The 12602-nt window shown below is 32.3% G+C and overlaps 1 protein-coding gene and 1 long non-coding RNA gene across 3 annotated transcripts; both read right to left on the bottom strand.

Moving 5' to 3' along the window:
• Window positions 1-743: 743 nt before the first annotated feature.
• LOC127107494 (uncharacterized) lies at window positions 744-2100 on the bottom strand. The gene is made up of 2 exons (XR_007795742.1): window positions 1090-2100; window positions 744-1055 (listed from the first exon to the last, which is right to left on the bottom strand). It is a non-coding gene; the product is annotated as an uncharacterized LOC127107494 (long non-coding RNA).
• Window positions 2101-2796: 696 nt separating this feature from the next.
• Window positions 2797-10918, bottom strand: LOC127100733 (calmodulin-binding transcription activator 2). Of its 2 annotated transcripts, none has more exons than XM_051038003.1 (13): window positions 10668-10918; window positions 9965-10084; window positions 9335-9450; window positions 9077-9165; window positions 8760-8802; window positions 7461-7638; window positions 7197-7271; window positions 6802-7079; window positions 6142-6663; window positions 4889-5580; window positions 3855-4434; window positions 3327-3650; window positions 2797-3239 (listed from the first exon to the last, which is right to left on the bottom strand). In XM_051038003.1, exons 1-13 carry the CDS (start codon window positions 10705-10707, stop codon window positions 3126-3128), a joined length of 3171 nt encoding a protein of 1056 aa, XP_050893960.1. In that variant the 5' UTR covers window positions 10708-10918; the 3' UTR covers window positions 2797-3125. The 2 variants fall into 2 exon arrangements, with proteins under 2 accessions (XP_050893960.1, XP_050893959.1); XM_051038002.1 differs by having other exon boundaries at window positions 2797-3242; window positions 10668-10917.
• Window positions 10919-12602: the final 1684 nt, after the last annotated feature.

Below are 12602 nucleotides of genomic sequence, written 5' to 3'. Positions count from 1 at the left end.
AAGTCTCATAAGGTTGGTTCCATTAGCTGGTTTTGTTAGCAGAACTTTTAGAAACTTAAATTAGCACGCTCTTAAAAGGCTTAGAAATCCTGGACTTTATTAATGGTATGTTGTTCCGGTCTGATGCACATCGTGATTGTGGTGAGAAAATGAACGTGCCGCCATGAAACATGATGCAGGTTAATTGGTTGTTATGCGCATTATTCCAAGCTTATATGCAATTCTTGTTTGAGTTTTATACATGGATTTCTCAATATAATAATGCTTTCTTACGACCCCATCTTACTGACCGATGTTCTTCCTCTAGGTTGATCAATTTTGTAAAGGGGCCAGGATGAGAATGCTTGAAGAAAATGATGGCGACTTGATGAATAAACCTTGAAGATGAAAATTAAATTTGATCAAAATTCAATAAGCCTTAAGCCTTTTGGATTAGTACTTCAGGTGGAACTTGAATCCTATGATTGATGAGACATGATATATCTTTTTGATTACGTGTCATCATTATAAGCTTTAGTTGACAGTTAAAATCAACTCTCTCTCTCTGTCAGAGAGAATTCTCAACATTCACAAATCATTTGACTTATAGTATTGTTTATCTTCAAAAATTACCATCATCAGAATTGATTGATGGTCATACATGCAAGTAAATAGATCCACACCACAAAGAAGTGTTTAGCGTGTTTGGATTTAAGGTGTTCCATAAAGTTCTCATATGGATGTAGTGAATATAAACATAAATAGAAGAGAAACCAAAACACTTGATCATTAATACTGAAGGATACTTGTTGGTCATCATATGATAGGATCAAGGTGAAGTTTACAAAAACACCAAAAAGGTTTGACATCATATTATTCTCTTATTCATATCAAAAAGTTAAAAGGTTTAAGGGAAAGTTGTAGAAATTCATCTAGGGATCAACGATGCAAACCAAGTGAGGTTTGTTAATAACCATAATTCTTTCATGAGCCAATCTAGATGATACATCGGCAATACCTCTAATATTCTAAAAGAGACACTTCATTGGAACAATTTGAAATTACTATGGTTCAACCTAGTTATGATTTTGTTCTCAACTATGGTTCAACCTAGTTATGACTTTTTTCTTTGAGACATGTTTCTTGATCTTTCTCTTTGAGGTTACCATTTTAAAGCCATCATATCTTGATCTTTCTCTTTGAGGTTACCAGTTTAAAGCCATCATATCACGTGAACTCTCATAGATATTATTCTCATATTTTTTCAAGTTCAACCTATATTGGCCCAAATTCAGCCTATATTGTTCTCATCTTTTTCAATGCATATAAATGTCCCAATGTTGCTGGAAATAGCAAAATTAATCTTTTGTCTCTAGTATTCTTGAGATAAGCCATGGATTCAAACTCGTACATGGGTTGATGTATGTTTAAGTGTAAAAAGGACATAATCTTTTGTCCAAGGAAGAGCTTCATGATTCTAGGGTTCAGATTCCATAAGTTTACTGGTCTCACTATGTGCACATCTTCCAAGCTAGAGAAAGAAAAATCGAAAAAATCTTAAACCAAAGAAATAATACCTCATTTTCCAATTGAGCTCCAAAGAGACCGTAGTTTAAGACGGAAACTAACCACTGATAGAGGAGAATAGCCCTTAAGTCAAATGATCTTTCCATGAAATTTGTGTTTACAAGATTCTACTCATCTATATTTTTCTTCTAGAATCGAAATGGCAAGTCTAACTCCCTTAACATAGGGAATCGGAAGTTGACTTTGAGATATGTTACAAACATTATTGACTGCTTCTACAAAAGATTTGACCGTTTTGAGAGAGATGGTAATCTTGAACTTTCTAAAACCCTTAGACCAAATGATCCTTCCATAAAAATTGTGTTTCCAAGGTTCAACTCCTAGTCTTTGACTGAGACATGCTTCCACACCGTTTTGAAAGGGGTACTAATCTTGGATTTTGGAGTGGATGACATAGAAATTCTTTGTAGGAAGAGTGAATGGATCGTGAACAACTATATGATGCAGAGAGAGAGTTGGAAAAGATGAAGATGGAACTAGGTCAACAGTGTATAACTAAGTTTTCTACCGAAAGAGCATTTTATCAAATTAAGATCAATTCTCTTATTCTCTTATGTAGTATTATCTTGTCAATGATTTATTAAAAACTCAATAAATTAAAAAAATGTTACGATAAAAATTTAATATATTAAAAAAATAAAATTTATTAAAAAAATAAAATATTTATAATTAAATATATATTTTATAAATATATAATGATAATTATTATAATTTTTTTTAATTTGGACTTATTTTTTAAATTAAAATGGACCTCCAGAATAATTGAAAATATGTATTGTATCCTTTCGGGATAAGACGGCTATGCTTAAAAATGGACGGTTTTTATTTATTTTTAAATAAAATTTAGGCTGAAGGTAAAATACCCCGATATAGGAAAGAAGACATTTTGTTCAAATATTACTCAGAAAGAAATATATTTTATTTTTCTAGTCTAAGAAAGAAAGATCTTCTATTAGAAGAGTACTCGGAATCAAAGAGATTTTATTTACAATGAGTAATGGTCCTTTTTATTCTTGACAGGAATGAAAAGATTCTTTATTAATGTTTTGGATGTGTAAGTGCTCATAAATACTCAATTATGTAAGAACTTCAAAATGCATATTTCCATGCCAATAATTGAGAGATACTTACCCAGTATATACTAATATACCACACGATACCAGTAACCTGAGCTATTTTGGTAATATTTAAAGATGTAAACAGTTGGAGCAAAAGCAAAACTCAATAGAATAATATTAAGAATACAAAAATGATATATTAATAACTAAATATATATTCAAAATCCTATGTTATATAAACATATATAAAAACAAAACATGTCTAGATTTCAGTATATGAACGGTCAATCTGAATTGATATTCTAGTTTTCACAATCTATTTATACCCAGCCTAGGATCCAGCTAGTTTTTGGTATAAAACATGACACCCTAGCATCCAAGCAGTTCTGATTAATATTATATAGTATATATCTACACCATGTAAGATGTTTCCCATGCAAAGATAAAACTGATGGGCCATCTATTAACAGAAGAAAAGAAAGGAACAGCCACCACAAATAATCAATCAAATGCTATAGGTAAGAAATTATCATCATCTAAAAACATGTCAATATCAATCAAATCCTCCACACCATCAACTGCTTCTTCCGAATTCATCAAACTCAAATTACATGGCTGCTATATAAGATAACAAAAAGAAATGTCATTAAATCAAAAATATTGGTTAATTTTAAACATAACATAAGACTTGTTAGAAAATACCTTTTGACGGAAATCATCTACTACATTTAGCAGTCGTCTGTACTGAGCCCGAGCTTCTGGATACTGAACCATGGACTGAACCCTTGAAAGGGCCTTTTGGAACCTTTCTTCACTCTGTTTCCTCCCTTCCTTGAAAAAATCATAATCATCCTCCTTCACAATATCTTTGTTTGGTTGGTTGGGGACATTCTTTACGGCATCTGGTCGAAATCCACGTAAACCACTGCCCTTACGCCTCCACCGTAATACAACCTTCTCCAGGATTCCCACAGACCAAATGATTGATTTAAACTTCTTTCTTACCTGGTGACCTCTTACGTGGGCCTTTAACACCATGGATTTAAAGTCAGTATATGGATGTATCAAATGTTTAAGGACGAATAATAAGAAAAGAACGAAGAAAAAGAAAGAGTTCTATCTATGATCTATGGATGAACTCAGTCCCTAGCCTTCTATGGCAACCAGGCTGAAAAGCACAAACATATATAAAATAAAAGACCATCTAGAAAAGAGAGCAGCTGGATGAACCTGGATTTTAACGACTCTTTCACGAATGAACAAGAATTCTTTTCTCTTTGTCCAGCCACGGAACTTTTTCTGTATTTGTACTGCAGCAGCATTTGCTGAACCTTTCCCATGAGTAGATTTGCAAGCCTTAGAAGCTACAAGAGAAAGAGCCTGCTGATCTGACAATCCAAACTCATGATCATCATCGTCATACTGAGCTAACTGCTTTCTTTGAAATGATTGCATTCTATATACTTGATGTATTCTATCAGCAGCTTGTGTAGCATTGCGGACAGCATCAAGAGAATCCTTAAGGCAGATAACATCTGGTATATCTCCCCAGAGCACAGGTGTCGCAATTCGTTCTGAAATCGTCTGTACGACTTTCTTTTCTGTTGTACCATCTTCATTTGCATCAGCCACTGTGAGTGATTCAAGGTGGCTAGTTAATAATGACTCGGCAAGAAAACCCGAAATTCCTTTGTGACCACAGCTAGAAGCAAGATCTGCAGGTGTTCTTCCTGAAGGGAATGCTGGACATGGATCTGTCAATGCTCCAGCAGCTGCACCCATGGAGACAAGGAGCGCAACTGTTCGTTCCCTGAGCATTATATAACAACTAATTAGCATAAAGAACCGATTCATATTATGCTAGATGTACATTATATGACAGTTTCAAAAAACAATATGCTTAAATTAGGCTTCTTATAATATTGAGGGATTAATCAACCCGCCTTTAGCATACAAACCAATGTATTTTTTCAAAAATACTTTTGAACTAATTTACATTCACATGCATGAAAAACCCACTCTGAACTAGGTATCAAATCAAAATAGTGTGTATTTTTATTATGTACATTTTTGTGTATGATTTACAATTAGGCCAGTGGTTGAAATTTCCGTATCCCCTAATGGCTCATATGCAATCAAATCTAAAATTCTAAAACACCAAAAAAATGGAGAAAGGCAGTGTAGGAAAAGAAGTTTCAATCATAAAATAATTCCAGCATGCAAAATCTATTCAAAACAACAAAGAAAATATATTGGGTCCTTACCTGCCACATGATGCAGCCCAGTGTAGAGCAGTCCGCCCATTCACGTCACGGAAGTTGATATTAACTCCAGAAATTACAATTGGTGCTATGGCCCAATCATAACCAAGAGCCGCAACTAAATGTAATACACCTTGCCCATCTTTACCAATCACATGAGGTCCTTTACCGGTTTCAGTTACTTTGTGAAGAAGCCATGAGAACAACTTTTCCTTAACCTGCCTGTGAAACATATGCATCTTCAACATGTATTTTGATATATCCATCTCTCCAGTTGGCTCTTCATTACTCGAATACTCCTCTTCCTCTTTCAGTGAAATAAGCTTAAGAATCAAATTCCGTTTCTCCATATCATCCTCAAAAACTTGATCTGTAAGATGCACTGAATTCAAAGTAAGTAACTCTTCCAGTTGCAAATGAAGCATCATTTCAGTAGAGCTGTTAAAAAAATCTGCCAAATCTACATTTCTAGTGAAGCCCTCTCTGAACTCAAATTCCCAAACTTCACTACAAGCAAATCTATTGGAAAAGGTTACATAGAAAGGGATCCGTCCAATCTCATGAGGTGGAGCTTGACAGCATAGAATTCCATTAGCTAAAACAGTAGCTGGAACTTCAACTTCCCCAAACATACAGGACCAGTTACATGTTTCCACATTTGGTTTACTCTTCAAAAATGTCCCAATAATCAACACCTGTATGGTTTTGAGTAGGACATGTCATTAGAACTACAATTCGTGTTGTAGCAGAAACCGAAAGAAAAAAGAGTAAAACTGTTATCATGTATAAAATTCTAAATCAAACTAAAATCAACAGAATACATGATGAAATACAAAGTAATTATATAAGACGGAAAAGTCCAAATATGAAAGAATAAAAAAACTATATGCATCTGACCAGAACAAAAGTTGAATAAATAAACAGAGTAGCAACTTAGATCTTAGATTCACACAACTATATACTACCTCTGGTGCTATTTATAAGAGAAATTTTACTTTTTAAGTTCATTGAATAATCAATGTATCTGGACTGTATAATGGACCAAATACATTGATTATTCAATGAATCTAAAAAGTCAACTTGTTCTAATAAATAGGACCGGAGGGATTTTTAGGCAACCATTTCTAGTTCTGAGGCTTCTTCTTTCATTGGATATATGCTAGGAATAAGTAATTAGTTATGTATGATACATTGAGTTTTCTTTTGATATTTTTGTGCATATCTATTGCATGTAATTGGTTTCACGTGATAAGTACCTGAATTTCTGATTCAGCATAAGCCCATTTAGGTGAAAAATCATGTATGCTAAACAGCTGGTCTTGAGATAGGGAAAGGTTCAACGAGGTATCATCTATCACATTCCCACATTCATCTGTGCCCCATGGAATACCAGGGGAAGACTGCATGTGCAGATCATCCACCGATGCAAATGCTGTAGACATCCACCTAGAGAAGCTATCAACCTTAATCAGGCTTTCTTCTGCATCCTTAAAAGCATGCTTCATGTTCAAGGAATAGTTGACACTGGGTTCACCATGAGTTTCAAAGTCAGATTTCGGTGCATCCTGAGATTGTGCATGCTCATTTGACATGTTTTGCTGCACAGGCTGCTCTTTTGGTTCACAATTAAAATAAAATGGATCCGAACAAATTTCTGGACTTGCATTGTTAGTTTCTTTTCCCAGTAGTTCAGCGGAATAATCAGATACAAATTCCGAAGTCAACGATTGAGTAAAGCTCCATTTAGGAAATTCTCCTGTATTGTCTTCAAAAGGAATCTGGATCAACAATTCAAATAATAAAATGGAAAAGTTATTTATTTTTGCTAAATCTCAGAAACAGGTGTTGGTAGATCAAATATAAAGCTGACTTGAGATCATTGCACTGAAGATAACACTAGCAGTAACAGTAAGTACCTGCCAATTTGATTGGAGAGACTGTGAGGCCCTTCCTTCAGTAAAGACAGCTTGTTCTTCTTCAAGGAAGTTGCTCATTGAACTTGATGGAATAGAATTAGACGATACATGGGAAGGATTAGTATACAATCCTGCAGATTTCTCCATGCCATTGTCCCAGGATGCTATGTTGAGTGCTCTCTGACCCTCGATGTATGTAGTATCACTAGAATTGGATTTACCCCCATGAACAAGTGGGAGGTAATTTGGACCTGACATCGATAACTGGCCATGATCACCTAAACATTAATGTTAAATACAAGTTACAAATCATTATCTCACACCAAAAAAAAAGACAAAGTAACCTGAAAAGGGATGCGTAAGATATGAATTATTTGAATGAGCATCAATCTTACCCATCAGTGGACCATTCCCAAGATTTTGTGACTCGTCAAAGGTGTGAAATCTTGGACTTGCTTGATGAGTATCCTCTGGGAAGTAATTCGTTTAAATCTTTTAGCAGTGATCAAATGAACCAAACTATCATGTAATTACACATGCATATGCAATTATATGTCACAACAGTGTATTGAGATATTTAAAGCCTTGGCATATTTAAATCAGATTATAAGGATCATGTTTTATAATGTATCATCAATTAGATACTAAACCAGAATTACCTGAATCTGCTTCTTCACATAAAGAAGTTAATGTGCTTGTTGGGCTCATGGAATCTGCACTTCCTGAAGGCATGTTAACAGAATTTGCATGAAATCCAGATGACACAGAGCTTCCCTTGTGGGAATCTGATGTAACCCCGTTAGTATCTGTACTTGCGCCAATATTTGTCTTGTTAATCTGAAAGATGAATAACCCATCAAGCATCTATTAATAAATTATTACAATCACCTTAACAAGTTTTCTTACTGATTTCAAGAAAATTATTACAGAAATAGCATTTAGAGTCTTCAAAAGGATTGTGTAGCTTACTCAGCATCATCAATTTTACATTTTTAATAATTAAGATAGAGTTCCTTCCCTTGTAGGAAGATAATTTCATGATTTAGCAGTATAAGAGAAAAAATAGTGTGATAGTGAGAGAGATGGGTGATGAGAGGAAGCCCGAAAGAGCGAAAGAGAAGGAATACTAATCAATGAGTTGAAGAAACTCAAAATTGACTTGGCTCGAGCTTACTAGATGCCATACATGGTTAAAACTACACCAGTATCGAAACGAAGCTATATACTTGGCTTGGTCTAGTGTGGTGTGATGTAACAACTCAGACTCAAGACGTTTCTATTTAGTCATACTTTCAAATACTCCCTCCGTCCCACAATGAGTGACCCATTTGGAATAAAAGAGTGTCCCAAAATGAACGACCCATTTCAACTTCCAATGCATCTTTTTCAATTTTACCCTATAATTAATAGGGTATTACTTTTATCATTCTCAATACATGATAAGGGTATTTTAGTAAAAATATAACTCTCTCTCTTTCATTTATTCTTTTTTCTTAATCTGTGTGAAATGGTCAACTGGGTCATTTATTGTGGGACGGAGGGAGTACTAGTTTTATCAAGCAAGACAATTAGATGTTCCCTCCATTCAGTTTAGAGGGAAACTTAGGATGAAGAAACTCAACACTGACTTGGCTTGCGCTACTAGATCCCATACATTCCCAGGTTTAAATTAAAAGTGAAAATTAACAAAACCAACCTAAGTATAGGTATACTTGGCTTGCTCGAGTGAGGTGTGAGGTGGCAACTCAGATTCGTGATCTTTTACATCTAGTCATACTTTCCAACACTAATTTTATTAAAGAAATTAATCTTTTTTTTAAATATAAAGTACAGTAATATGCTATTAAGGGTAACAATGTTTTCTAGTCTAAACGTAGACCAACACATGAGAAAGAAAACCCCATAAAAATACCACCAGAGATAACAACATTGTAAAATAAATAAAAGAATAAAAATACCTTGACATCCAAGTAGTGGACAAATACTATATGCATCATATCCCTGCAGCAAAACAATTATTCAGAAGATCATTTGCTAATTAATTTTAAGAAAAATACAAAACATTACAGTAAACTTTATTGGAAACTTGAAAACTTGCTAGCAGAAAACAGTTCAAACATAAATATGATACAGTTACGATAATTGACAATTCAAAATGCACCAATGCAGTACTTGGAAGCTCGGAACGCAACTGCCATGTGGAATGTTGATGTACTGTGATTGAAGATACTCATTACTCAAAATATTAAAAAGTAAAATATGTCACCATACTCACGGTTCAAGCATCCAATAGCTTCGCCTCTGAAAATTTTCATTCTCTTCTCCATGGGCATAGTAGCAGTGTAACACATCAACACTTCCCACCTAAATTCGAAGGATATTACAATAACAGCAAATCATTATTTAAATGCAGAAGGATTGACTTACAATTAGAAAATATTAGATAAAAATAATTCAAGTCATCTTATGTGTGTGTCACTCGCAAAGCTGTTAGTAAGCATAGATTAAAAACCAAGGTAAATTCCGTGATTACCTTCAACTTTTCATGAGCTTCCCTCACAGTTTTTCCATCTTTCTTCTTCCTCCAATTGTGTCCATCCTTTCTGAAGTATCTCAAAACCTTCCGATCAAAAAGAAAAAGTGATCCACCTGAACTCATGAAAAATACATGTCAAAAATTACTCTGAGAACAAGAAGCGACATTGCAGGCCAAAAAATATGAACTGAAGTCAACTATGAAGAAAAACATTAGCATGACCTAAAAATTAATAATAGCACTCTACAAACTACAGAGAAGAATTTCCGATGTGAACTTAACAAGTGCCCTTTTCCTAGATAGAAGTGATCGTATTTTTTAACTGAAATATATAGTCAGAATGTATTTTAAGTTCAGACAATGAACAATTAGAAAACTCCACAGAATTACAAGGAAGACGGCCAAGTACAGCCTCCATGATTGGCATCTAGAAGATTGTCAAGAGAACATCCAAAATACGCAGTTGCAACAAACAATTGATGGAGGATTATTGATTTTAAGCTTCTTAACTCTTAAGCAATTGTACCAGATATATTGATAAGACTTAAAAAGGGGTACTATTGAACATAACATCTTGTCAAATAAATAAATAAACTAAACATAACATAAAATAGTCAGAAATCATACTCGGTGGCTTGTTAGGCGGTTCTGGTGTGATTTGAAACAACTTAAAATTACTAAGAATTTCCAATATTTCTGCAGGACGTAACCACCGATGCTGGGCTTCAAACTGTAACTGCTGAATATCTGCACATTGATAAATAATTATACATGGCATCAAAAGTGTAACAATAATTTAATTACTATACTACTACCACATACACAGTCACAATACTTTATACAAACTTCAAAAGTGTAACCATTTACTTGTGCTGCTAATCGGCGAGCTCAAAAATCAAGATGCAAAGCAAATCACTACAAGCACAAATTGCTTTGCAACAGACACCTATTAAATTAAATTCCTATTAAATTTACATTATCATATTTTGAGACAAAAATATCTTTATTCTACAGTAAAAAATAGTTGGTTAAAGTTAATTTATAGTCAAGCCATTCACATTAACATAAGCGCAGTCACTAGGCTTCTCCATTGTCTCGACTTAAACCTAATCGAGTCCAAACAAAATTCAAAACCCTAACTAAGCCTCAGTAACAAATCAAACTAGATTTTCAAAAATGAAATCACAGAACATGCAATCAAAATTTCACCTAGCAACAAAAAAAACGAAATCAGTACGTAAAAAAATGAAATCACAGAACATGCCATCAAAATTTTCACATAGCAACAAAAAAACGAAATCAGTACGAAAAAATATTCAAAGAAGCTAACCTAGCCGAGGAGCCAGTCCGTGAGAAGCACGCTCCGCCATGGCGAAGACTGAAAAATCCGAGAGAGAGAGAGAGAGAGAGAGAGAGAGAGAGAGATTTACGCGGAAAGGGATATATATCTCTGTCTGAATCTGAAGAATACACCGACTTTTTTCTCACTTTACGTTCTTTTCGCTCTTTCCAGTCAGCTTCTTTCTTCTCTTCTCTGACACAGTGACGTAGAAGACGTTATGGATTGCTCATGACTCTTCCTGGTCTAAATTGAATTGATATGGTAATCCCCAAAATGCCTTTTTATTTCACCCAATCACTGTTTGACGCGTGGATAGTTGGTGGAGCCATCGGTTTCTTTTGAACACGTGCATCATTCCGATCTTGAGTATTGTATAAAAAATTGTTTATTCATAGTATATTTTAATTTTTAATTTAATACTAGTATTAATTATTATTTTAATTATATTATTAAATTAATAATATTTATGTCACTTTAATTTAATATTTTTCATTTTATATTATGATAAAAGTAAATTCATTGATCTAGACCAAACAAAAAAAGCAAATACATTAATATGTAATAATGGTACCTATTAAAATAATATTTATCTCTTTTCATTTATATATTTTTTATTTTAAATTTCTTTTTTGACGGCTTTTTTTATTTTATCTTAGATTGATCAAACTTAAATAAAATTCTTTTTAAAAAAGGTACACCAGATTGGTACCATCTTTTCCTTCAAATAAATGATAAAAAAATATCATACCACCTTCACCAGGTACTCCCACAGACACTCCTTGTCTTTGGAGCACGGGGATATTTGTTGTGCATAAAAAACTATAAACATAAAGGTTTAAAGTATTAAATGTTTAATAAAAATATTTTAATTTTAATTTTATTTTATAAACTATTGTTAAGAAAATAAATTAAAAATATATTAAAGTAAAGAAAAATAATAAAATTCTAAAAGAATAGATTTAATAAAAAAACGAAAAGCAATAAAAGAAAGAAAATAAATAGAATTTAAAATAGTTTTGTGATGAAAGATTTATCTTTTTATATAATGTATCACTAACCAAGTATAAATATATGGCGAAATATTTTACTATGAACTAACACAAAAGTATTATTTTGGGTTCCCCTATTTTATTTTATTTACAAAATTATTTTTTTATTTTAAATTTAAATAATTTTTATTTTTATTTTAAATTTAAACCGTTCTAATTTTATTTTTATATTTTTTTATCAAAAATTAATAAAATTTTTATTTTTTAACTTATATTTTTATCTATAAAATTCAATAATAGTTTATATACGATGATTTGTCATGTTTTACAAATAAATTATCATTTAAAAAATGAAAATATTATTAATTTTAAATGTAAAAGTATGAGAAGTGACTAAAAAATTTTAATTTGGAATAGAAAAATCAAAAAAAATTTAAAATTTAAAATCGAAAGATCAATTTCGTGAATCAGATAAATAAGAAAATTATAGTTGAAGCTATTATTAAATAAAATATTGATATTGTTAGATTTAATATCATGGTGGGTCAAATAAAATTGTATAAAATTAAATGCATATGGTGTAAAATAATTTTATACTATCATTTAATAAGATTTCATTAATTTGTCATGTCATATCATTAATTTAAAAATTACAATATGATGCGGTGTGATGATTATTGGTTGAGTGTAAAATTATTTTACATTGTCGGTGGATATCCTTTTTTCTCAATTATATAATATTTTAAAAGTTTGTTTGATGGACAAGATAAGTATATAATAAAATAACTATATTTTATTTTATTTAAATTTGTCATTTCTTTTAACATTAAGATATCTTCATATGTTAATTTTGAATTTTTTTGTTGAAATTATTATTTTAAATATGAATAGAGTTAAAAATCAATATAATAGAATAAAAATAAATTAACAAGTT

Source organism: Lathyrus oleraceus, chromosome 7 (genome assembly GCF_024323335.1).
Source record: "Lathyrus oleraceus cultivar Zhongwan6 chromosome 7, CAAS_Psat_ZW6_1.0, whole genome shotgun sequence".
Classification (NCBI taxonomy): domain Eukaryota; kingdom Viridiplantae; phylum Streptophyta; class Magnoliopsida; order Fabales; family Fabaceae; genus Lathyrus; species Lathyrus oleraceus.
The sequence above is the reverse complement of the archived record's forward strand: the minus strand, read 5'-3'. Positions and strand labels throughout refer to the sequence as shown.

What these genes read in the sequence shown, in the direction of transcription:
- LOC127100733 (XM_051038002.1), bottom strand. Translation starts at nt 10,707, where the DNA reads ATGGCGGAGCGTGCTTCTCACGGACTGGCTCCTCGGCTAG. An exon ending in ACCGCCTAACAAGCCACCGA is followed by an intron (nt 9,451 to 9,964) that starts GTATGATTTCTG and finishes TCATGAGTTCAG; the next exon opens with GTGGATCACTTTTTCTTTTT. An exon ending in AAAGAGTCGTTAAAATCCAG is followed by an intron (nt 3,651 to 3,854) that starts GTTCATCCAGCT and finishes ATGGTGTTAAAG; the next exon opens with GCCCACGTAAGAGGTCACCA.